This window comes from Rhipicephalus sanguineus, chromosome 8 (genome assembly GCF_013339695.2).
Source record: "Rhipicephalus sanguineus isolate Rsan-2018 chromosome 8, BIME_Rsan_1.4, whole genome shotgun sequence".
NCBI lineage: Eukaryota > Metazoa > Arthropoda > Arachnida > Ixodida > Ixodidae > Rhipicephalus > Rhipicephalus sanguineus.
Window position 1 is genome coordinate 41,827,011 of NC_051183.1, and position 27,586 is coordinate 41,854,596.

Below are 27,586 nucleotides of genomic sequence, written 5' to 3' on the forward strand. Positions count from 1 at the left end.
CATGTCGCGATGAATTTGGTCTCTAAAGATAATGTCGGTTCGAGTCTAAATTACGCCGCTATGACATGAAGCAATGACGGCTGAAGACGGTGGAAACGAAAGCATGGGTGCTACTTAGCCCTAAATTGTCCTGTTTCATTGCGTGAGTACTGTACAGTCAGAAAGCTCGGGCTCTAGGACTGCCTAGATCTATCAGCCGCAACCGTTTCGGTCTCTCGCCGACGCCGGCGCCTCTATAAAGAAGTGACGACGGCACGGCCTCGTCAGCCGCCCTCACGTCATACTTCCTTACAATGTCATCATTTGTCGAGGGAAAAGCGAGCGATGTCTATCCGACTTTGATAACTGGAGAATAAACTATTTCAGAATGAGAGTCCGTAACACTTTAGTCCCTACTTATCGGGGTCCCTTCACGGAGTACTGCAGCAGGGCGGCTGCGTAGTACGAACACATATGTCACTCTTCAAACGGTTTGATGGCGAAACATATCCAAAGATGATACATCTCCCGCCGCCGGTGTCCGCCGCCGCCGGTGTCCGTAACCACTATCGCTCGAAATAAGAAAAGAACTAAATAAGAAAAAATTTCCAGGATGGAACGAGGTTCGAACCTGAGCCCTCTGCGTGCGAGCCCAGTATTCTACCTCAGAGCCAAGTTTGTGCTTCGAACTGCTTTGCAAAAGTACCCTATACAGGCTTCATGTCGGGAAGGAATCACATTAACGTATATAATGTAGCGTGGTAGAAGAGTAAAATAACAACCAAGCATCACACAACGCAAATTCTGTAACCAGGCGTCACACAATGCGAATTGCGCAACAAGTGGCAAAAAACAGTGCCGGCGAGAACAACAGGCCAGACGAGAAGGACACGTAATACGTAAAAAAATAGCGCCTTGTGCTAGGTGACCTTCTCGTCTGGTCTGTTGATTTCGCCGGCGCCGTTTTCCTGCGATTATGAACCAACTAGCCCAAAAGTACATTGCAACGAGTGGGTTGTTGAATGCTTCGAACCCATTACAAAGGTGCCTGCGATAATTCTTCATCGTCAGAAGCCACAGCATCAACAAAGTGCACATAATGCCTTACAGATGTTTAGCATGTACCACGTTTCTCCGTAGAATGACAATTTTTTAAGTACAAATGCGACTCATGTGAAGCATGTTTCCAGCGTAACTGCAAGTTGTCCTCATATGAGGACATATCCTATTACCTTTAATATAGGTTCTAAAAATGCGGAAAAACCTTTGTTGCCCGCCTTTGAAGTAGCTTATAAATATCTGAACAAAAAAAGTTTTTCACCGCTCAATATTTTTTTATGTATGAGAGGGTTAAAACTGTACACCTCTCCCGCAGGGACTGATGCTTTTGAACAGTAAGGATTGGTGAAATTCTGCTGTGTTACATATGTACCGCTGTTGGGTCTTTTGCACACTTCCGCCTCTTAATTATTTTGATATTCCCTGACACTATCCACATTCTGGCGTTATCAATCTCCAGCTTTTAATAATTAGCGCTAATAGCGACTGCAATAAATTTTGCACATTATTCTCAGACTTTCTCTTTGTTTAGTACATTATGGTGAGTCTGTCCGAATCCAAGAAAAATGCGCACTCCCCATTTCGGACCTTCTGTAGCGTACTCCTAATGATCTAAAATCTTTTTTTTACAGATTTCTCGGCGTTACTGTTACAACAGCACTCGTCACTTCGGAAACTTGAGAGAACGAAACAAACACTGCATGAATACCGTCGGCTATTTCAGTTGAATAAAAATTTCTTGCACTCAAGGCTATAGTTTCCAACTGCCATGAACCTAATGGGAGACAAATGGCCTATTGGCACCATAGCCATCTCTTCTTTTCGCAGTCTGTAAGGCAAACTTGCTCCTACAAATTGGTGCAGCGTAATAACGAATTGCTATGAAATGTTTAAATGAGTATCGTAGAAGAAAGAAATGACGGAGAGCGAAGCTTCGCGTGCTAGTGCTTCACATATACAGGGTGTTTCAAGAAATGTGTCCAACCTTCTCAAAAACTCAGGAAAATGCGATATTTGATTGCCGCCTTCAGATTTGGTTTTTCTGTAGTGGCAGGGATTTTGAGATGGTTAAAGAAATTGTTTGGGACTGTAATTAAGAAAGTTAATATAATTATTTTTTTAATTAGTGGAGTTAGGTGGTTGTGTCAAATGTGAGAATTGAAGTTCTTCATGCCAAAAACCCAACCCAACTTTGAGATTTCGAGAAAGTGGCATCTAGTAATAATTACGAAGTAATGAAATTCAACCAAATTCAATGGCGAAACCTAAACAGAAACATGGAAGAACGCAACTGCCATATACTTCTGAGACGTCCAAAATGAGTGAATGACTTTTTCCGTAGCGCTAGGCATCTTAAGATGGTTAGAGACAGGACTTGAGACAGTAATTAAGGAAGTTAAATTATATACTTTTTAATTAGCGGAGTTAGGTGACTGTGTCAAATTGGGGAATTGAAGTTCTTCGTGCCAGAAACCCATCCCAACATTGAGATTTCGAAAAAGTAACCTCTAGTAATAATTAAGAAGTAATTAAATTCAACCGAATTCTATGGCTTTCGCTGTTGAAAGCCGTTGCATTTTGCTGAATTTCATTACGCCACAACAATTACTAGAGGACGCTTTTTCGAAATCTCAAAGCTTGGATGGGTTCCTCACATGAAGAACTTCAATTCTCCCATTTGAAACAATCACCTAACTCCACTAATTAAAAGGTTAATTAATGTAACTTTCCAAATTACTGTTCTAAATGACGTCCTTAACTACCTTAAGATCCCTGCCGCTACAGAAAAAGCAATTCTGAAAGCCCCGAGCAAAATCGCATTTTCCCGATTTTTTGAGAAGGTTGGACACATTTCTTGAAACACCCTGTATACTATTTTTCTTTCTTTATATGACTTCGCGCAATGCTTCCTCCCAACTGTTCCCTACCTCCATGCCGTGAATGGGACCTTCACCCACGTGATAAGCCGCGCAACACTTCTGTTGCTATAAGCAACAACGACACTCATGCGTTAACAATGAAATGCAACAATCTGAGGCAACAGTGAACCGTGGCAACGTGAAGTAACAAGTTACCTTGGTAATAGATCAGATTTTTATATCAGAAGCGGCAGATCACCCACAAGCCCACAATCGATAGACCATTACTTATTGCGAAAAAGCGCACACAAACACGCATATTACCGGCGTACCTTCGAGGGTCTATTTGTGTACATCCGCGTTTCTCTAAAATGGCCAGTGCCGGGTTTTTCGCGAATCGTGCCGCCACCACTGCCAAATCCTGTAACTCACGGAAGCTTCGCTTAAAAGTGAAGCCATCTGCACGCCGTGAAAGCTGTCGAAACAGCGAAGCGCTCTCGAGCCAACTACCGCGGGCCCTCACGACGAGCGGCTTCCACCTCGGGCGTACGAGAAGTCTAGCCCAGCTTCGCAAAGAGTTTCCTACAATTACCTATAGGGAACTCTGGTGCTGCGATTGTTCAGCCACCATGGGGATTATGGGTAGTACACGGATTTGCCTAATATTCGTACTTACGTCTTCGAACACGCTTGTGGCTTTGTTTATTGGGGCAGGGTTGTGTTCGGTGTCACAGAAGTCTGGCAACTTGGGGCACACCACGGACGCTGGCAAAATACTGAGAAGCGCGAAGCGGCTCGTGGGTTACGTGCGCCCCAGTGGCACGGGCACGGACGCACGCGGGGCAGGCGCTCGGGCTAAACAGCACGTGGCCGCGACAGCGGCCAGTAGCGCGTGACGGAGACCCTGCCAACCGGCCATTGAGCGTCAGCGAAATGGCCGCACTCGCGAAGCGAGGGCGAAGCCACGATTAGTTTTCCGCGCCCGAAGGTCGCAGAGGGCCTTCACTGAGCAACAGGAAAAAACTGCCGGCAACTTTGCGCGCGTCCGTGCCAGCAGCGTTCCAGCGTCCGTGGTGTGCCCGTGTCGTATCACTGGAGCGCACTACCGCAAGTTGCCAGACTTCTGTGACACCAAAGAGAACCCTGCCGTTTATTGGTGTGTTTTGGCGTTCGTTTCGTATAAAAGAATGGACCATTGTGAACTTCGTGACCAGATTGGAATTGGTGAGCCTGAAAAGGTTAAAGCGGTGAAGTGGAACTTCTGACTTTTGCTGAACTTCGTCTTGCGACAAAGCGGTTGCAGGCGACGCGGAGCCAAACGGAGCCGAAAGAACGAAGTTCAGACAAATCCCTGCACTACCCATCATTCTCATGCTGGCTGAAGCGCCATGTTCCATATACACTAGCGCCAGATTTCCCTCTAGTGTGTCAATAGGAAACTCCATGGGAAAGGGCACAGTGCACATAAACCTCCCCTCTCATTGGGGGCGAGGAGTTACGGAGTCGCCCTCTATCGGGCGCGCCTGGCTTGCGTGCTAGGTATGATAACGCCGGCACGCTCCTCAAAGGTTTCGCTGTCGGCGCTCTACGAAGACGCCACGCGGAAGCCCTCGTAGACCCTTCTGCAAAAGCTTTCAAAATTAAGGAAATTTTTACACTCAAAATAATAATATTCGACAAAAAGAAAGCTTAGAATTGTTTACAGGCGCTCCCTTTTTACAGAATACGTGTGTACAAACGAGCCCGATTTGAAAGTTATCGCTCGAGTGTCGACCAAGAACTATAACGCCACGTCCCAGAATTCTCTTTCGAGGGAATGAATGTAAGAAGCGAGCTTCACTCACTCCTTTTGCTGTTTCTTAAGCTGCGATCACTCTCGTCTGAGGAAGGGGCATTTTCATTTCGTCTTTTTGTAGCGTTAGCTACACTTGCCTAGCCGGAGCCGATTTCGCGTGGATTCTCATGAGCCGTGCTGCGCATGCGCGAGGATCAGTGATGTCACACAGCTGGCTCACCGAAGCCGGCATCTCACGCGCTCTCCGCCTACGCCGCGCCCGACTCGCCGCTGCTCGTCTGCGCGTTCGGGAGGAGTGGCGTCGTAGGCGCGGCAGACACACTGGCGCCGGCGCGCGCGCAGACTCCGCCACCGCCGCGCCTGACTCGCCGCTGCTGGTCTGCGCATTCGAGAGGAGTGACGGTCGTTGCCAAGGCAGACACACTGGCGCCGGTGCGCGCGCAGCTATACGCCTTCGCTTCGCAGTCGCCTTCTGACACTGCGCTGGAGCCGCTTGATAGCGCCTCTGACTGGCATGTGCAGGTGGGTAACGCCATGGAGAAGGAGAGCGCAAATGCTGCTCAACGGCGCAGAATAGCCGAGAAGCTTATCTCATCGGATCCCGAAGTTGTTGCCTCGCAATTAGCGGTTCAGCATACGAAGAATGAACAGAAGAAGGCTAATAATCCAAGACAACCTGGAAAGCTAAGAATAATCAGCTGAACCTTTGCTAACGCTACGTATATCGTGGCATAGCCGAGCTAACCACTGCAAATTTTTTTATGACAACGCGATATATTTTGTGCAACTTAGCAACCCGTTCAAACGAAGCAGTGCCAAGCACCGGCTTTACCAGATCTTTCGCAGCAATTTTGTTATCATCTGCAGAGATAAGAGGCAACGAAGGATACAGTTGATCGCAAAGAATGCAAAGCAGAAAGAAAGGGTGGGGAGTTCGTCGTTGGGGCTACTGTTGTAGCATGTAGCAGCGAACGAGGGCCAGAAGAATTCGTAATCTTGATTTTCACTGTTCTGAAGCGTACTGCTAGGCCCCTGGGACACTAGGCCTGTCGATGCTCGCGCGATTAGAAAGATATATGCAAACTGGTGGCGAAATTTTCATAGAAGCCCATGTGTCAAGTAGCTGGCGGCTCGTTGCCACCGTCGCCATCTACGTATCGCAGGGACAACTAACAGCAAGCAAAGAATAAAAATGTAAATATGAAGTCACCACCGGAAGCGGTAGCGGCGTCACGCGTTTTCACTACATGTCGCGAAATTAAATTATTTTTTAATTGCCGATCATTTACATGCTTTTCATAACTACGCGAATTTTATTGCGTCTTTATGGCTCGCCAATTGCTTGTGCGAGAGAAAAGGACGATGAGCAAGAAATGTCGGGGAAGCAAGCTTGTTTCATTAGCCAATAGTGCACTTGCAATACACACCAACATAGTTTGCAGATGAAGAAATTACGATACAACGGCTCACGAACACAATAGTACAATAGTTCGAAAACTCACGTTGCCCGATCGAGCAAAACCACTGGAGCGAGACAGCAGCCTTGAAGGTGTCACTTTGGCAACCTTACAGTAGAGCGTTTCTTCGCTTAGCGTGCTGCATTCACCGTCACGAAATGCGAGGGCTCGCCGGCCGTGCGCCAGCGAAAGCGGTCTGCAGTCACAGGAGCGGTTATCTACACATTCTGTGAGCTAGTCTAGCTTCTCTGAAGTGTCACGCAAGTAAAAACAACACACAGGCCAACAAATAACCTACGGTAGATACGCACGAAACCACCGTGCAAAAGTGAGCGATGCCTCGTTGACCCGACAATGCGCCGAACTAAACACAAGCACACATAGAAGACCGACCGACTGCCTGCATACGCCCCCCATGTATGGCGCTTTACCAAAAAATGAGACAATCAACTACTTAGCCAAGTGTCAGATGAACCGTAAAGTGAATTTCTCGTTTACTTTGGCGTATATAAACTTAAGACTATTCGAAAAAAAAATTCAGTTGAGCTTTTGGTTTTCGTTATTTATACCCACCTCACCTAGTCGCGCTTCAATCGTACGGCGGGCGTTGATGACTGTGGCAATAGGTTTTCGACCACTTTTCGTTCCAAGTTTCACAACCGATATAATCTGACCATGCGATAACCTTCAAATCGCGGTCGACTGTACAGTGAGCACACGTGGCGCGAGTTCGGCAAAATGGAGTAACCAAAAACGGCTTCCAGAGTAAAAGGCAGGCGCTCGCCGAGGTCGAACTATGTGAAATATGCTCTTCTTACATTAGGCTGTCCGTATAACTAAGTGGACCGTACCAGACCATAACGGATGACGCTATATAGTACAGCGAGTGTATTCAGTCGACGCGAATGTGTGACTGCAAGAGAACCCACACATTACACCAGGGAGAAAATCGCGAGCTTTGCTGAGTACACTGCATAGGTAATTCCATTCCTATAATTTGTATTGTTCAACTTCATTAGGCGATAATTCTTATTGTCTATTTAAAAAGGAAAAGGCACGTTCCATTTGGTGCGATTTATATATTAGCGAGCAGATTCAATATGAATTGCTTCAATTTATTGCGCACTATAGCGTAGACCCCAGCACGACATCCAGGGAATCGACGGTGATTTCGCTCCGAACGCTCTAGTGCATAGAACGTATCGGTAATAGTGCAAAAGCAGCTGCAGTGACCGCGTCTTCTTTTAACGCGATAATGTTAAAGAGCTCGTTTCGCAGAAGTTCCGGTGTTCGCGTCGGCGTCGGTGTCGGCGTCGTTGGGCCGTTCGCTGATTCGCAAAGGGAAGAATTATCGCGTCATGGGCACTGCGCAACTGTACTTCCAGTAGACATTCTAAGATAGTTTGAAAAGGCCAATGTTACGCGCACAGTCGATCGTTTCCTTGCGGCACGGTTGAGGCATGTACCGAGAACCAAAGTCAGGATAGCAATTACGGGGCCCGATTACGCTATCGCGTTCTACCCTTGAAGGCGAAGGTCAAGCGGCATCAAAGTTTTTATTGCGATAGCAAATATAGGGACACTCTCGGCTAATTTCTGCCGTCGCCGTCGCCGTAATGTCCCGGATATGTCTATATATGTATATACAAAGAAAACCTACAAAGAAAAATAAATCAGAAGAAAAAAATGGGCAGATCCCAGGTACCGCGGGAGTCGATGTAATGCGAAGTGTGCGGCGGGAAGGTGACTGTGGCATAATTTTTAAATGCGAAGCATTTCTTAGCGAACCTCTGGCACTTTGAGCGTTTCTATCTACGTATCTATCTATCTATCTATCTATCTAGCCGCCTACGTCTGGGTGATCTCATGATCGCCTCCTTAACTTGGTGTAGACCAAAATTTGCATGGGAGGGTAAGAGGATTTGACGAATAGGATTGCGGGTCATGACATGAATAACATTAAAATCCTGTCGCGTACGTCCTCAAACCCTTTCCACAAGACACGTGTGGCACATATCCGTTTACCACGGGCCGCAGTGTACGGGTATGCGCCACAGGTGATTGACAGTTTATATCTACCAAGGAACGACGGGAACAGACATTGGTAAGTACTTAAAGGCTGGGGCGTTAAGGAAAACCAATATCGGCAGCGTGACTCAAAGAATGGAAAGAATGAAATTTAGGATCCCAGCAGGAATCGAACCCAAGCATTCTGCGTGGCAATCAGGTATTCTACTACTGAGCCACGGCAGGTCTATAAACTGGTTTGAGAAAACAGCCTACGCAGGCGTAATATCGGTGCAACGTCAATTGTGGCTGTGGTGCTAGCTATCTAATTTTACAAGAAAGCAATAGACACTACATGATACTCCTACGATGTGTACTCCTACGATACACTCGTCGTATCAGATTAACGTCTGTAGTTCCAGTGTTGGCTCTGCTTTTATAGCAGTATAATAAACATTACGTTGGTATTCCTATGATTCAGCAAGCTATATTGAAGCATTGCTTGACCCCGGAGGAATACATTAACGAAAGTTACATATGATATCCACATCACCGCACCGTAAAGCGCACTTCGTCCACTAGAACGACGCCGTGTCATCTTCATTTGTTACGAGGCCGGGCAATGGCCTCATGCTGACCGAGGATGATGCCAGATTGATTGACAGCCGCTTTGTAGACTAGGCTACCTAGGGCACATACGCCCAGGTAGTCTACGAATACGACAAACACCATCTACTGATGTTGGTCTACGTAGCACTATCCAGGCCTACCAGCCTCGATGGCCTATATGTCACCAACGCGAAGGGTGACTTCAGGTTCCGACGCGTCGCCGGCTCTATCTACAGATAATTTATCGACAAAGTGGCCGAGGCATCCACGATTTCCAACAGCGGTACTCTACCTCATACTTCGCTACACATGAACCCCTCGTCTCCGCGATCACGACCGGATCCGATAACAAGTCATGACCAGCTGCTGGTGCTCAGTGATGACGGTGATGATGCCCTTGCTCAAGAACTGTCAAGAACTTCTTGCACACATGCAGACGGGTTCGTGAAACGTGCGTGCGTTCTCAGGACACGTATAGGCAGTACATATCAGGTTACCGGTTCTGGTGTTTGTAATACCCACGTTGCCATTGGCAGCGTTACCCCACCGTAAACAACTGGATATATAACACATATGCGGCTCCTCAACATATATATGTGCGTGTATAAAATTTGTACAAATATTTAGCGTCATTTTGTAACGTGTTGCTCAGTAAAAAAAGTTACGCCACAGTCACCTACCCGCCGCATGCTTCGCATAACATCGACTCCCACGGTAGGTGGGATCTGCCGAATTTTTTTTTTACTGAGCGAAACGTTACAAAATGACGCTAAATATTTGTATAAATTTTATACGCACGCATATATGTTGAAGAGATGCATATGTGTTATATTACCAGTTGTTTACAGTTGGGTAACGCTGCCAACGGGCACGTGGGTATTACCAACACCAGAAGCGGTAAGCTGATATGTAGTGTTTATACTTGTCCCTTATTTTGGAGAACGCACGCACGTTTCCCGAACCCGTGTGCATGTGTGGAAGAGGTTCTTGATAGTTCTTGAACAAGGTTGACATCAGCGTGATCAGTGAGAACCAGCAGCTGGTCATTACTTGTTATCGGATCCGGTAGATATAGCGGTGACAAGGGGTCCATGTGTAATGAAGTATGAGGTTTAGTACAGCTGTTGGAAATTGTGCATGCCTCGCTCATTTCGTCGACAAATTGTCTGTCAATATAGGCCGTGCTACGTAGGCCAACGTCAGTGGATGGCGCTTGTCGTATTCGTAGACTACCTGGGCACATGTGGCCTACGTAGCGTAGTCTACAAAGCGGCTTTCAATCAATCTGGCATCATCCTCGGTCAGCAGGAGGCCATCGCCCAGCCTCGTAAGAAATGAAGAGGACACTGCGTCCTTCTTGCGGCCTAAGTGCACTTTACGGTGCGATGATGTGAATATCATACGTAGCTTTCGTTAATGTATTCCTCAGGGGTCGAGCAATGCTTCAATATAGCTTGCTGAATCATAGGAATACAAATGCAATGTTTATTAGACTGCTGTCAAAGCGGAGCCAACGCTGTAACCACCGACGTTAATCTGATAAGACGCCTGTATTGTAGGAGTATCATGTACTGTTTATTGCTTTCTTGCAAAATTAGATTGCCAGCGTAGCACCACAACCACAAATGACGTTGCACCGTCATTACGCCTGCGTAGGCTCTTTTTCCACACCAGTTTATATACCTGGCGTTACTCTGTGGTAGAATACCTGATTGCCACGCGAATGCTTGGGTTCGATTCCTGCTTGGATCCTATATTTCATTCTTTACATTCGTCTGGTCAACGCTGCCGATGCCGGTTTTTCTTAGCGCTCTCGTATTTAAATTGCCAATGTCACATCTCGCCGTTCCTTGGTAGATATAAACTGTCAATCACCTGCGGCGCATACCCGTACACCGCGACCCATGGTGTACGGGTATGTGCCACAGGTGTCTGGCGGAAAAGGCTTGACGACGTACGCGACAGGATTTTCACGTTATTCATGTCGTGACCCGACAGTCATATTCGTCAAATCCTCTTACCCTCCCATGCCAATTTTGGTCTACACCAAGCTAAGGGGGCGATCATAAGAACACCCAGACGTAGGTAGATAGATAGATATGCAACGAGTGAGAGAGACGTTCGGCGGCCGACGTGGCCGTGCCGTTCTCGCTACTTTATTAGAAGGCCCTAGTACAAGCAGAGCGGCAGCGGCTGCCGGCGTCCAGCCTCCAGGAGCGTGAGCACGTTCCTAACTGCTGGCGCCTCGAGCTCTGAGCATGAGCTGCGCAAAAGACGCGGCGCGGTGGTTGGAAAAATGACGATGATGATGAATGGCGATGATGATGACGCTACAGATTACTCCCAGGCGCGGCGCGGCGCGTGAGTGGCAAAACGATGATGATGATTGTGAGAGATGATGACGCTGCGATAGATAGATATAGATAGATAGATAGATAGATAGATAGATAGATAGATAGATAGATAGATAGATAGATAGATAGATAGATAGATAGATAGATAGATAGATAGATAGATAGATAGATAGATAGATAGATAGATAGATAGATAGATAGATAGATAGATAGATAGATAGATAGATAGATAGATAGATAGATAGATAGAAACGCTCAAAGTGCCGAAGGTTCGCTAAGAAATGCTTGGCATTTAATAAATTTTCGAAGTGCGCCACTTTGATACGAACCCGCAACCCTTCGCTCTTCAGTGCGCCGGTCACGCGCCACCGGTTGTGTGGAATACTAACGGCGAGCTATTTATATACACCATGTAAAGCTGGCGGTGTGCAGACCTCGGAGGTGCTTCCGCGTGTGCAGTATCACTCGCGACATGGCCCGCAGGGCGCGCTTTAAATAGGGAGCCTTCATGTACGCGCCTCCGTGCCTCCGTCTTTAAAGACGGAGGCACGGAGGCGCGTACATGAAGGCTCCCTAGCTTTAAAGCAATGCTCCTCGATTTTGCTTCAGGTTGAAAACTGCCCTTGGGACGCACACTAAAAAGTGGCCCATTTCTCCACACACACGCGATGTGGAACGCCGGCTAAACAATGCGTCGAACGCCACCGCGCGGCAGGAGACGCGGAGGGGCCACGAGCCGCACTTTTCAATAAAACAAAAATACCTACTAGCATTTGGTTGTAGCGCGCCCCTCAAACACGAAGAAGGAATTGTGACAGCTGTTAGTTCGCGCTCGTCGTTTCGAGAGTCCTTCGTTGCGTTTGAGCAGCGCAGCGCGCTGCAAGTGTCGCGCAGTTGCCGTTATTAGTTCGTGGTCATCCTGTGTGTGTTCTTTCTTAAGTGGTAACAGCGGAGACATTGAAAATCGTACATCACGCTTCTCAGAAGTGAATAAAGCATATATTATAGAGCAGGAAAGATCAGCAACGGCCGAGCACTTTGGCTGTACTAAAGGCGTGGTGCCGAACATAAATGATCGACTCGCAGCACAAGTGACACGCGGGTCAACCGCGGTCTGCGCTTGTTCCGTTGGAAGACCGGTGAGCGCGCATCTTCTTTTCCGGGGCTGGAATGTGGTCCAAGCGGAAGAGGAAGACCCCGTAAGCGACGGCCGCCAGGAAGGCGATCATCAGGATGACCGGGCAGGCCAGCGACGTCACCGAGGCACCGAACGAGGGCCGCCGAGCCTTGGCCCCTTCCAAAGTACTCTCGGTGATGGCGCGTTCGCCTGCATAAACAAAATGTCGTAGACGGCCACTGCAAGGAAAGCATAGAACCAAGAAAAACAGTTCTACCTGGCTGGACGATAATGATTACGAAAAGAGTGACCTGGTACCTAACGACTATGTCACGACGACGACGGTAGGGCAAGGATCTGAATAGAAACACTGCCGACAGCAGGACTCTTTAGAAACAGTTTGCCCGAGCAGCTTTGCGAATGCCAAACCATGACTTCTCCGTCCCTCGATAACTGAAGTTCCCCAAACAAACCAGCCCAATATTTTGTCGCTGTTTCACATATCTTCAATGTGGGGAATTTCGTTCATATAGTTCTATCTGCGACTTCAAGTTCTGCTGCATTTTACTTTCATGTAGATTAACATAAGCGCGGCTTACAATAAACGATTGATTGATTGATTGATTGATTGATTGATTGATTGATTGATTGATTGATTGATTGATTGATTGATTGATTCCAATGACGGAGGGATAAGCAATGTTTTCCTTCTCCATCGCTTGTATATCCCGCCAGAAAGCTTTCCGTACCCACCATGGTTTTGCACTGCCTCCGGGATCGGAAGAACTGGAACCTTTAGGCGCCTCACGTGGTTTTGCAGTGCCTCCGTGATCGGCAAACCTGTCACTAAGTGATGACGTCATGTGATAGCGTCATCATGTGACGTCACGTGATGTGACGTCATAGTGACGTCATGATAACGGCAGAAATTTTGGCGACCTGTGACGTCATCCAGGCCCAAAGACAGGAACTTTTTCTGGGGCTGGGGGCAATGCAGAAGGCCTTGACAATTTTAGAGAGCACCTTTTTTCTCAGTAACTATTACTACTACTAATAATATCTGGGGTTTAACGTCCCAAAACCACGATATGATTATGAGAGACGCTGTAGTGGAGGACTCCGGATATTTCGACTACCTGGGGTTGTTTAACGTGCACCTAAATCTAAGTACACGGGCCTCAAACCTTTTCGCCTCCATCGAAAATGCAGCCGCCGCGGCCGGGATTCGATCCCGCGACCTTCGGGTCCTCAGTCGAGCGCCATAACCACTAGACCACCGGGGCGGGGGTAACTATTACACCCTCAATCAAATTTCGGGGAGAATCCAGCCCCTACCATCCCACCACCATGTTTACGTACCTGACGTCAAAACATGATGATTTTTGTATCACTCGTGTTGACGCCGTCGACTGTCACATTTCGCGATTGATGAGGTATATAAGGCCGGGGCGTAGCCAGAAATGTTTTTCGGGGGGGGGGGGGTTCAACCATACTTTATGTATGTTCGTGCGTGCGTTTGTATGTGTGCGTGTATATATGCGCAAGCAAAATTGAAAAATTTCGGGGGGGTTTGAACCCCCCAACCCCCCCCCTTGGCTACGCCCCTGATATAAGGCGTTCTCCTTACTAATTTGGCCCAGCTGGGGTTCATGTGCCCTTAAATCGTAGCACAAGGACATGCTAGTGACACGCGTAATGCACATACCTCTGACCAGCGCTGGCTGCGGCCGGTCCCCGGCCTTGTCGGAAGAACCGAAACTGGTTCTCCGCGTTTCGGGTGAACCAGTGTCCTCGCTGGAGCCGGCTTGACTGTCAGTACTCTCGAAGCTGTTGGCGGGTGCCCCGGGACCCTCGTCACTGAGCGCCGACAGCTGCTGCAGCTCGCTCATGCTCAAGCCCAGCATCTCCAGCAAGTTCGAGTCCACGTCACCACCATCGTTGCTCTCGGCTCCCTTGCGGTTCGTGCACGACGATGTGCTCGTTGACCCTTCGCTCGCGTCGCCTGTGGACATGTTCGACATCGCGGCCCGTCTTCGTCTTCTTCTTCTTCTTTGAGTAGACATGCAAACAAGTGACTGTGCCGGATAATCGATGTCCCGTGCACAGTGCTGATGTGGATTGCTACCCTGATGTCTTGTCCTCCAGGAAACTCGAATATCACAGACTACGGCCAGCCTGATGTCATAATGATGCTACTTATGATATCGTGGCTCTTTTTAAGCGAACTATTAGGGGCGAAGCTCTTTAGGGTCGAGCCATGTCCCTCCATCGTTGTGACACGCTAGTACTGGAAGCGCTCGCTCTCGCGCTCGCGCAAAAGAGAAGTCTTCTTCCTCTTGTTCTTCGAGCGCCTTGATGATGATGCCAATGAGCAAAGTTTCAGAATCACAACATATCCACGAAGTGAATGATGACGAGTGGGCGCAGGCAAAGCCACATATAAAAATTGAAAAAGAGGAAGCAAGCGAGAAATACAGAGAAAGAAACAAAAAAATAGGAAAAAATAGAAATAAAGATAAATAAAGAGACAAGAACCAAAGGAGAAAAAGAGAGGAGTAAAGAAGGAGAAAACGTAAAAGAAACAAAGAAGGCTGCCCAGCTCCGCACTTCCTTCAGGCTCGATCTGAGGGACTTGCATTAACCTCGTCTTCTCAAATTTCAGGTTGGATTCCATAAAAGAACCTTTGGCTTCACTTTTCACCGATCGTAAGGCGTTCATAATGAAAGAAAAACGCCGCCCACATCTCAACACCCTATACGCAGTGTGATTTTTAAACAACTTTGTATATACTGTACACACGTGTTGTCACGTCTTTGCATGATCAAGTGGGTAATGCACGGGGGCATTCATGGTTAATGGTCCCCCGGAGCTGCAGCCACTCGTCATCATTCGCTTCGTGGATATGCTGAGATTTTTTTTTTTTTTGAGTTGTAGGTCTCGGGGGTGATGGTATAGTTCGTGAAAAACGCACCACCAGCAATAGAGAAATGTGGCCCTCGAAGGTGCGTCGGTCTCAGGCGTACTTGTACGTGCCGTTTTACAATAATTCATGCGGGCTTGTCGGTGATTTGCCGTTTCTGATATGGCAACGCGAGATTACTTGTCATTTCACGTTGACGCATATCGTTGTTGCCTTTCATTGTTGCGTTTTGTTGTTTCACGCGTTACCGTCGTTGTTGCTTGCAGCAACACAAGAGTTGCACTGCTAAGCACGTGAGTGAAGGGCCGATTCCCAACATAGAGGAAGGAAACAGTTAGGAGGGAGCATCTCTCAATAGAATAGAAAAACAAATCACAGCATATCCACGGGGTGAATGATGATGAGTGGGGTGAAGCTCCGGAGGGAATCATCCGTAAAACCGTGAAAACTCTTCCGTGAAATTCGCCATCGCCATCGCCATCTATTGAGCAATTCATAAACTAGAGCTGGCTACATACTACTACTACTACTACTACTACAGAGGAGGGAACGACCCACACTCTAAGGAGCTTCCCCCCTAAAAAGAAATTAGCATGTTAGGTACGAAACACGCCAAGCTTAGCTTGCCCCGTCTTCCCCGTAAGGGAAGGCCTCCGGATTTTTTGCAAATGGTCGAGCGGCACCTTTAAATGTAGCCCGTATTTTATTTGGCACTGATGACAGCTGACAACTGGTGAATGGGAACCTAACCGAGTATAGTATTTTACTTCTAACCGAGTGACTTCAAATTGTCCAATCGTGCTGGTCGAACCGAGAAACAAGCACAAAACCTGTTCATGCGCGGATGCCGTCCGGTCGGTTGTTGTCTACTGAGGTGGAATGACTTGGTGCTGTGCCGTTCCTTGACCTCGTTGCGTGATTCGCACTGCTAGTTCCCAGGTTAGCGCCGGATGACAAGCCGTGGCGTCACCTAGGCGTTTCGTTGTCCCGCAATTCTTACTCGCCGCGGTCCCCGCCAAAGATGCGGCCGGACAGCTTCACAATCAGCGTCCACACGAGTTGGTACACCTGCTCGTCGTGGCGGATGAACATGAAGGCGAGGCAAGCGACCGATGCCACGGTCACGAGGCCCAGGCCGAACACCAAGCCGTAGCCAACCAGCTTCGCGGGTCTCATGCGATGGAACCATGTCGCCACGGTGCGAGGAGGAGAGGGCGAGCGATGAGCCACAGCGGGATCTGCAAATAAGGTGCTGTTTATCAGGTCGTCATTATTGTCTAGCTGGTGTGCGTATTTCTGCGAATTGTGAAAATCTAGCCCTGTGGCGAACTCCACCATCAATCTTACAGCAAAACTGTATACAATCATAAAAAATATCGAGTAAATCTTAAAAAATCTTAAAAAAGATCGCATTGGTTTTGTTGTAGGACTACTGGTTGGCTTCTCTGCCACAGTTGATCCTCCTGACTTATATTCTCCTTATTGAGGTCAGTGGCCAGGTTGCCATATCAAAAGCTTCATATAGTGCGAGGTGTTAGCCATTCGGCACCGGCCGTCTCCCGTGCCTCTGTACAGGTGGCAGCACCCGCAGCTGCTCCAGTTAGCATTTCGTCCTCAACTTACTAGGGCGTCTGGTGTCAGACAATAGGAGAGACTTCCGAGAACCATCAATAAAGTTTATTTCTCCTCCTGGCAAGAGCCGTGATGTGACCGTGCTTTGTGCGTCTGCGAGCGTCACCCTGTCGCGCGGCAGTGTGTCCGTTATTGTTTTTATTAAAGATGTATTTACCAAGAGACAATGCCAATGTGCCTTCAGTCGTTCGCCTCCGAGCCACACGATAGCATAGTCATCTCTTTAGCGAGCCCCTCGACCCCAGAAGATGAACAGCGAGTCCTGACCTTGAGACCTGGCCAGGTAGTCCAGGGGCGAGATGCTTCCGCGGTGGTCCTCGACGTCCCAACCGCTGGCGCTGTCCCTCGACACCTGGGTGCAGCTGATCTTGGAGGCACTGAACACTACGGGGGTGGACGACCGCTGGAGGGTCTGGTCGGGACGAGCTTGCTTCTCTTCGTTCGCGTACATCATTCGAAGTTGTGACTTTCTCAATGGTCTTCTTGGTGATGATTTGAAGCACAGGGACTCATCCTAGGAGGTATGTGCCGATGCCAACGCCGTGGGTTACTAATCGGGTGGCAGTACTAGACAAGGTGAAATATTAGTTGTAGTCATAATACTAAAGCTAGAAGTAAGAATGACTTTCCATTACTTGGGAGCGTATTTCTGCCGGTTTGAAGTTTGCAGAAATCCGATACCCTCATTCTCAGGGGAAAAAAAGAACGGAAAGGGGGTTGGTGTTTCAATGCACATTCTCGTTTCGTGGCGTCATCCGGTATCAAAATTGGGCGTATTTACTAGGGACTCGAAAGACTTTACACTGTATACTATATGGATTTGACTTATGAAACCATGAGCTCCAAAAGTGCAGAGGGGCGGCGCGAGGGGCACTGCGACCCACCTCCACCTCATCCCAAAAGAAAAAATGGAACGCATCTCCACGAAGTGAATAATGACGAGTGGGAGAAGCTAGGTCCTAAGGTCCATAATGTCTACGTGGTATAAAGGATTTGCATTTGTAGGAGTTTTATATTGTTCTGTCACAATTATGACTGATATTAGTGGATTTTCAACCTTTCTTTGTGTCTCACATATGTTACCCGAGCGTTGCTCCATATAATCTTAATTAAGTGATATAAAACAGACATAAATAGTCGACGACAAAGGTCGGTCCTAAGATCCATATATGTGTACGTTGAAGTCGCCGACAAGTATAAAGTGTTTATGCTTGTAGGTTTTATATGCGAAGTATCTCTTGCTCGGGGGTACGTAACGCGGCGTGGTAATCTGCACGCGGCGTAGTAGTCCGCACTCACACTACGCATGCGCGACTCTCCTCCTTCCCTCTCGCGAACAGTGGCGCGTTACTCTCTCCACTTCTCTACCAGCACCTGCTTGCGCTTCTCCTGCGTTCTCGCTTCTGCTCTCACGGCGCATATGCTACTCTCCTCCTCTAGTCTTCTATCCTTCATGTGGTAGAGCGCTGCGCCCGTTCAGTCCAGCGCTTGCCTCGGTTGGCTCCTCTGAAATGTGGGCTCGACATGCCGAAATTCTCTCTGCGCAGCGCCGCGATGAGGGCCAGCGCATGCGCGTCCCCTCCTCTTCTCTCTCCTCTCCTACGCTGCCTCTCTCTCGCGCGCCTGTCGACCGCGTTCCCCGCACGCCCTGTGAGAATTAACAGCCAGGCTAGAGGGAAGACACGACGCGCGTAGTGTACCTCTTCGCGTTCCACGACGCGAGGTCGGTAGCATGCCCAGCGAACGCCAACGGAACGCGATCATGCAAGTGCTCCGGCTTCGCATCGCCTCATGGTCCCCTTTAGCGGGAGATGGTGTATTTTTTTATATTGTTTTTTTTACAATTACGATTGTTGTTCGTCTATTGTAAACCTTTTTTTATTCACATACACACATATGTTTCGACCATAGCAACGGTTTTCTAATCACCATGACAGCGGACAGTGAGCGTCGAATGACAAAGCTAGGCCCTATAAGGTCCATAATATCTACGTTGAAATCGCCGACTAGTAAAAGGGTTTGTGCTTCTAGGTGTTTTATATTGTTCTGTCACAATTATGATTGACATTAGTCTATTGTTAAATTTTTAGGAGATTTTACACGGTGCTGTGCCGTGAGCACAGACTCCACACAACGGACGAGGCTAGACCCTAAGGTGCTTCGCCCCTAAAAGCTTTCAGCGCACTAATATATTTCTTTTGGGGGAGGGCAAAGCGGGGCATTTGCCCTCCCCGAAAAGAAGAATATTCAAAACACGACGCATAAACTCTCCGCCTCCGTGCCCTCCTGAAGGAACTGACTTGTCGCGAGTGAGCCCCCCGCCCCCATTCAGTGAAAAATCCTGGCGCCACACCTGACATTGCAAAATAACAATCTTCGCAGTAACAAACCTAAGAAGTAACTACACTTTTTTAAAGAAAAAGCTACTCGTAAAGCCCATACATGACTTCGTATGCCACCAAACTATTCGCAGGATTTGATGCTTTCCTGCGTGCACCAACCACCTGCACAACCTACTCTCAATATAAGAATAATTTCGGAGCACAGCTAGAGAAAGATTTGTGGTATAGGACGTTGGGGTGATGTTTAGTTCTCAGTAGAAGTAAATGAAAGAACCGGCCACGCGGTCGACGAGGTGCGATTAAAACGAATCCCGCGAACTCAAGCCTTGCATGGTTCGGTGGCGCCATCTTTTCGAGGCGTCCACAAACCCATGCAGCCACACATGCTGGCACCAAATTTCAAAACAGCTCTTGGATGTACCTCGACCATATACTGAAGCAACTTCCCACAGATGCCATATGTACTATCGTGGCCAATATGAGCTGAAATACCGAATTCATGTTTATTGAAAGATTACTTCTAATGTACTGATATGAATGCGACGTAGTGTGTGGCAAGGGAGGCCTTTCCGCTTGAGCATTTAGTGTCGCCAGCACTTTTGTGCTTCCCAACTGCTTTTAGTAGCTATGACCTTATATGTAGTTTCAGTGTTTTAGCTCATATTGCTCACGACTATGCATGCAATGTGAAAAGTGTCAGCAGTCTATATTTGAGCATAGGTAGCATAACAAAACATTTCAGCCAACATACGAAGGAATGAGGTGGTTAAAATTAGGTTTGCTTTGCAGACGTTAAAACCACAATCTGCCGCAGATTTTTTTTTGTCTTTCATTTGAATTCCTTTCCACTTTCGTCGTAATTTCTACACTGCTGATAAAAACTACAAATAACGTGCCCTAATATGCCTTCCCTGATTTGATTGTCTGTTGCCTTAATTCAATTGCGTCAATTAAAAAACTAAGACCCTCGATCCCTTCCCCTTCTTCAGAATACACTACAGAGCCTTAGCGGCTATGACGTTGCATTGCTGAGAACGAGGGCATGGGTTCCATTCATGGCCCTCGTGGTCGCAGTTCTGTAGAAGCGATGTGCAAAAGAGCTCGAGTGCTTAGATTTATGTACTCATTAAAGCATACCCGCGTCTAATTTTTGTTCTTTGGCTAGATAAAACTACAATAAAAATAGAAAATTCACAGTGTGCTCTAGAGTAATGAAATCAAGAGATCGACGAAAACTCGTCTGGTCGGGAATAATCATGGTCAAAAGTAAGAAGACGCGACCAAAAACTTAAAAAGTAACAAAGACGTTTCTGCTCCCGTACGGGGGCCTTGTTCACAAATGAAGCAATGAAAGAACGCCTGGGTGCGTTCCTGGTCGACGTCGTGTGCGAAAGACAAGGCGGTCAAGCTTGTTCTCGTGAGTGACTTGTCCCGATGAGACTGCCGTGCAGCCTGGTAGTTCGCGTGATGAAGATGCTACTGCATTCGTCGGGGTACCGGTGCTCCAATTGACGTCGAAAGAAGAAGGCTTCGTTTTTCAGTCCTCTTTTCTCTGCACTCAAGTATTCTTGCTGGAGAAGCGAGCGTTCACCCTTGGCAACACGCTTAGGCCAACTCGACAGGACGGGTCGGTGGAGATGAAGAGAGCGAGGTATAAAACCACGGAACTTGCAGGATAGGTTGAACTCGAGATGACCTTTCAAGGCGCAAATGCGGTGATGAGGGAACGTAGGGGCGAATTTCTGTCACGATAACTTGACCATACGCCCGGCGAAGGTTAATGAAATTAAGAGTTCGATGAAAACTCGCCTGGTCGGGACATCATGGTCAAAAGTAAGAACACGCCGACCAAAATTCTCTTGATTTCATTAACCTTCGCCGGGCGTATGGCCAAGTTATCGTGACAGAAATTCGCCGCTACGTTTCCCTCATCCCCGCATTTCCGCCTCCAAAGGTCATCCTGAGTTCACCCATCCTGCAAGTTCCGTGGTTTATACCTCGCTCTCTTCATCTCAACCGACCCGACCTGTTGAGTTTGGCCTACATTGTGTCCAAGGCCGAACGCTCGCTTCTCCAGGCAAGAATACTCGAGTGCAGATAAAAGATAAGAGGACTGGAAAAACGAGCTTCTTCTTTCGACGTCAATTGGAGCACTGGTACCCCGACGAATGCACTAGCATCTTCCTTCACGCGAACTACCAGGCTGCACGGCAGTCTCATCGGGGGCAAGTCACTCACGAGAACAGGCTTGACCGCCTTCGTCTTTCGCACACGACGTCGACCAGGAACGCACCTAGGCGTTCTTTCGTTACTCATTTGTGAACAAGGCCCCCGTACGGGAGCCCAAACGTCTTTGTTATTTTTTAGTTTTTGGTCGGCGTCCTTCTTACTTTTGACCGTGTTCTAGAGTGTGAAACCTTAGTCGCTACGTGGAGCTATTTCAATGCCATGTCAACAACGATCTCAAAAGATGTATTTATAAATAATTTGATTGTTCGGAATTATACAAAAACTAATAAGGTTGGTTTAACCCTTCAATTCGTAAACACTTTCCTTTTCCTTCTTTATCTAAGTATTGTGATGGTAAAATTTATGAGTGCATCCTTTCATACTTCGCTCTTGATTATATTAATCATCTGACTCATGACCAGTCCACATTACTAGGTATGATCCGTTTGTAACGGGAAGAAAAGCCCCGCCATCGAACCAAGAAACGACAAAACATTTGCAGCTGTGAAGATAAATGCATTCACATGAAAACGTATGCGGGATAGCTGAAGAATTGTAGCGTCATAGTTTAACTTAGTTAATCAGTCTGCATCGATGTATGAACAGAAATGATCATGAGCTATGCTTTTAACAGAGAAAACAATCCTTTTTAACACACTGCCCATTGCATATCGAGTACCGGAAGGTCCCAGTACAAGTGAGTGATACGCGTAGGCATGTCCCGGGGAGGGGTGCAGAGCCCCCCCCCCCCTCTAACCAGTTGAACGGGAGCACCGATTTTGCCCTTTACCTTTCCTCAGTCTGAAATACCACGTCATTTTAGGTGCTAGCTCCTTTTGCTAGGGGTTGTCTCTCGCTCCTCCTACCTGTACGCTAGTTCTCATTGCTCCCGCTAGAGGCGCAGCTCGTTCTCAACTGCTCGCGCCTCGACAACCCAGCACGAGCTGCGCGAGAGGCGCGGCGCGTAGGTGGTAAAAACGATGATGATGATTGTGAGGGAGCTGATGCCACTACATGTGCTCTCTGCGCGTGCTCTACTATGATAGGAGACCGCTATAGAGTCGTGCTTTAGCGCTCGCTCTTGGCGCGCTTCCTTTCTCTTTCGCCGGACATCACTCAGTGCACTTCACTACCGCTACTCATCATGAACACCGAAAAGCCAAGGTGGCTGCGCGGAGGGCAGGCAATGCTTCAGCACGCGGCGCGCCGCCAAAACCCTGCGGTGGAACTCGCGAGGCCGAAGAGAGACGCCAGCGCCGACAGCAAGCACAAGCCACTACCAGCACCGTGGCGGCGGCAGCAGCGAGGGCTCGCTGCTGCCGCCGCCATTATTCAATGTCATTATACTAAAGGAAAACATTCCCGAGCTTATAGATCCGTAATAAGCTCTTGAACAAACTGTATATACTGCATCAATATGTAATTTGTGTATATAGTTCATCAATATGTAAATTATAAACATTGTGTATATAATGTGTATATAAATCACACCAATCAACTCTCGCTTCACTTCTTTATATGATGAGATGATTGAGCAGATGTACAGAGGATTAGAAGTTTACCGGATTTAACCTCTGCAGCAAGCTCCTTCATGACCATTCACTTCGTGAATGCTGTGATTTTTTTAATGCGAAGGGTATGGCTACGAATATTTTTTTGATGATAAATGCTACCAAAGACCCTTGATGTTGCATTCAAATAACTGTTTACTTCCCAATTATACCCCCGAAAGTGGGGACCAGTTGGAGGCGTTTATGAGGAGCACGTCATCAATGCATTTCATTTCGTCATCCACTGCGGAGCTCGTTTATTTTCAGACAACGATAAACAAGGAGAAGGGGGAAGCGCTTCGGTAAAACTTGCCTCCTCCCCTCTAATGGAGAATCCCGCGCACGCGTATGGTGGGAAGAGCAACGTTAATGTTCTATTGGCTTCTTGCTCCCGTCATCGCGGTTGGTGTCGAGTTTTATCCCCGGGCGTTATAATAAATGTAGTGTTAGTAGGCCTATAGATATCCTTGATAGGGACAACCGGCTGTTTCTATAGTGGATGATGTAGTATTTTCGGTTCAACGAACCACCTTTCCAGTGCACGAAAGTGACGCCCGATATGAAATATAGTGAAACCCCACATGAAAATTCTAGAGTTTCCTAGAAGATCCTGAGTGTGCTACAATATGAGTCTACAAAACAAACAAGTACAGGTCCTCGATTATACAGAACAGTCACGTGTGGTTGGCAGCATAAGAAGACAAGAGCCCGCCACTAGGCGACGCCATGTCGATATATATGTCACTATTAGGGTTTATTTTCTCATTCTATTGCACAAAACCCAAAGATTCTTTTTATTGTTAATACTCGCTTGTAGTCCGATAATTCACTTACTTTGGTTTTCTAATTCTAAATTTCCATGTAATGTTTACCGCCGTTTAATGGCCCATCCCCTTTGAAGGAGCGAGTAGAAGAGGTGGGCAAGCAGCACAAGCCATAGTATGTAGTGTGACCTGGAGTAGCCAAGGAGTTTAAAAAAAAAATCACAGCATATCCCACGGAAATGAATGATGATGGGGCGAAGCTGCTGAGGTCATCGTTAAACCGTGAATCTTCCGTGAATTCTGCCCAGTACATCATCACCCGGGAGATCGGGCCGTTTATACTAAAGGTCGGGTAGAGTTATGACGACTTGCACTCACTTTAATTTTACATGTACGCTGTGAATTTTCATTGTTTAGAAAACCATTGCTTTATAAAACATCTGGCGTCTTTCGTTAAGCAGCTGGCGTCTTTTCGTTTTGCTTTACGAAACATCTGCGTCTTTCGTTTGATTTTTTGAAAACATCTGGCGTGTTTCGTTGGTTTATTTAATCAATCAACGGCGTTTTGAACAAACCTTTATTGGTTTAAATCCGCACAGGAGAAATCTCACCAGGCACTACCTGGGAGGCAAACAATGGCTGCTAATGGGAATGAGAGACAGAAGAATTCGCTTTTAGCTAACACTTACCTTCTCCTTCTACTAACGTTTCCTACTGGAACATGCCAATGGCTGCTAATGGGGAATGAGAGACAGAAGAATCGGCTTTTATTAACGCTCACGCTGCGAATTTTTTATTGTTCAACAACGCACAGGAGAATCTCCCACCGCACACCACCTTGGAGGTCAAGATCTGTACTAGCGTTAAGACTGGTTACGCACTACGACGGGACGAAAGGGTGCCGCTTTAAGGAGCTTCGCCCTAAAAATTCTGGAGTGGAACCTCTCGTCGACGCCTTGCAGCGAAAGTGAAGCCAGCTTTTGCCCACCCGAAGAGCTCGGAAACATGCCCTTTTCTGATGGTGCCTACTAGAGTGAAATCAAATTGCTGGATCGTTTAGTATAAGAGAGCTGACTAATTATTAAAATAAAATATCGTTGTTGCCGATAACGTATTACCCTCGAGAGTACGATTGGCGATTGATAGTCAATAAAATTGCCATGACTTTGAGGCTTATTTACGAAAACTAGTACACAAAAGACACACTTGCAGCAGTATCTGACCGTAAAAGTTGCCACAAAAACTTCTCTGGCGTGCGGGAAAAACGCTCGCTTTCCTTCGCCAAACGCCGATGGTTTATCGCCCCTACTAGATGGCGGGTGCAGCCGCCATCTTTTGGTAACGGCTTCACTATTGCGCAATAATCGCCACTCCGACATTTTTTTACCTCCTTGGGAGTAGCAAGCCCGGCGACAAACGAGCTAACCTCTCAGGATGTTCAATAAAGATTATTATCTCTCTATCTCTTTCGGTAGGATGAGCCAGCTTTCTAGATTAGGAAGTTGACGTCCGATAATAAATGAATCAAACCTGACATGAAGTCCCGAGCTTTCTAGAAGACCCCTGTTTGGCTCGGAATCGCATCAACGCCAACATCAAGTGCAGGAGCTACAGAACAATCACGTGCGAGTGACAGCATAAAGAAGAGGAAGAAGATCTGCAGCCATGTCGATGAGTTCCACCACACCAGACATGCGACAGTGGACGCCACGAAACGTCGTCAACCACGATCCCCACAATCGTCGAGTGCGACGACGACGGCGGTGTCGTGGACTCGAGCTTGCTCGAGATGCTGGGCCTGACCATGAGCGAGCTGCAGCAGCTGTCCGGCACTCAGTGTCGAGAGTCCCCGGGCACCCGCCAACAGCCTCGAGAGCCTTGACAGCCACGCCGGCCAAGCGAGGACACCGGGTCGCCCGAGACGCGGCGATCCAGCTTCGGTTCTTCCCGACAGGGCTGGAACGGCTGCAGCCAGCGCCGGTCGGAGGTACACATTTTGTATTATTAATATTACGATCAACGACTGACACTACTGTATCTCTTGCGAGCACTTCCGTTCGAGCACTTTACTTCCGGTTTTCCGAATATTCGGAAACTGCGTTTTAAAAGATACAACTGCTTCGAAATCGATGGTTCTGCTTCAAGATAAGAGTTACATGGGATACATACGATATTGAACCGTAAGTTTACTCAAGGTAAGGGTCAATTGACTGTCAGAATAATTAATGAAAACTGAAGGACTTCATTGAAAGAGCAGACCCTTTTCTTGGAAGAACCTGGGACCGCTGCGTCATCTGGAGGAGCAGATCTCAACCACGCCCTCCTTTCTACGATGCCTGTGAGATACGCTTTGCAGCGCGCAAAGGCAACGTTAACCCGAGAAGTGCATCTGGGCACACGAACGCCGACGTGCTCGTGCCACTACCAGATGCCTAAGTCATTGATATAGTGTCGCCTCCAGATTTCTTTTGCCACATAGCGCAGCACGCACGACAGCGGATAGAAAGAAGATCCACATAGCGGCGGACAGTCCATGTTCTATCCCCTCCGTCTGTCCCGCTGTACCCCGCCCAAACGTATTGTTTTATAGAGTAGGCCGGATACAGGAATTGCTCACTGCTCTTTTGGTTTCATGCCCCTGCCATTCAAGTGCTCGCAAAGACTTTTAGCTTAGGTGGTCGAAACGAAGCGGGAGTACCATGCTATGGCTTCCCTTATAATCAAACCTTGCTTTTGACTGTACTCTCGATTCTCATGTGATGCAAATGGGCTAAGCTAGAAAATGTTCCAGAGGAAGGCATGCACTCAGTTCAATGTGGCGAACTCGATTCGTTGCTCGGCAATTCGAATTGTACTAAACAGCAAAACCTCTGATGTGTTTAAGTTTGGTTTACAACCGCAGCTGGTCAAATTCTAGAAGAGCGGCGCACCGACAGACCAGGATAGAGACGACGCAACAAGGACAAGCGTACGAGTTCGCTTGCCCATGTTGCCTCGTCTCTCGTCGCCTTTTGTCGCGCCGCCCTCGTGGAATTTATTCGTACACCAACTATCCAGTATGAATTTATTTCACGGTGATTGAAGCTTACCCCAAGTTCGTAACTACGGCGTCTTCTGTGACGTAGGCCAGTTGCTGCATGGAATCATTCAACGGCATAAATCGCAGTACATCGTATGTCACTGTATTTAAACGACGTGTACTGCAGGAAATATCTCAATATTCTACACCTTCAACAAGTTGACAGGAATGCTTACATTTTAACAAAGAGTTAAATATTTAGTGTTGTATTGCACTGCAAGTAACGAACGCAAGCATGAAGCAAACGAACCTATCATCTTGAGTATACCTGGAGCTACTTGTGCAGGCTGGTTCTCAAACTCGGTACTGCCGCCGACTACACTGTCTATAAGCTACCAAGCATCGCTTAGTGGCGCTGCTGCTGTTGACAGGCAGCGCCATTCTGGCAGAAAAATAGAAACTGCGAGCATGCAACGAGCGTTTTCCGTTCTCGCCGCCGCGCCGCCGCTCGCTTCCGCGCACGTGCAGAGCTCTCGCGGTACATTCGCGTCGCCTCACAATGTACCGCCTGCAGTGCGTTTTAAAGAATCTCCGAGCTGGACAGGCACTTCCGAAAAGCGACCTTGATAAAAGAAGAAAGGCTCGTCTATCACGTTTATGGTGAAGAGCAGACGATGGACGACAACGACGCCCGACTCAACGCGAGATGCATTTTCAAAGTCGCGATAACACCGTGTAGGACGTATACATCGAGGCACAACTCATTCTGTCATGTTGAAGATACGTAATGGTCCATATGAAGTGCGAAATGAAGCCGTGCACGCTATCGATGTCTGCGTTGTGGAGTAAGAAGCATATGATTATTGTTTTGATAGGACCTGCTTGCAGTAGCC

At 47.6% G+C, this 27,586-nt stretch overlaps 1 protein-coding gene across 1 annotated transcript; it reads right to left on the minus strand.

The window, feature by feature from the left end:
- Positions 1 to 16,123: 16,123 nt before the first annotated feature.
- Positions 16,124 to 17,240, minus strand: LOC119403174 (uncharacterized). The gene is made up of 2 exons (XM_037670121.1): positions 17,057 to 17,240; positions 16,124 to 16,395 (listed from the first exon to the last, which is right to left on the minus strand). The coding sequence occupies exons 1-2, from the start codon at positions 17,238 to 17,240 to the stop codon at positions 16,154 to 16,156; spliced, it is 426 nt and encodes a 141-aa protein (XP_037526049.1). The 3' UTR covers positions 16,124 to 16,153.
- Positions 17,241 to 27,586: the final 10,346 nt, after the last annotated feature.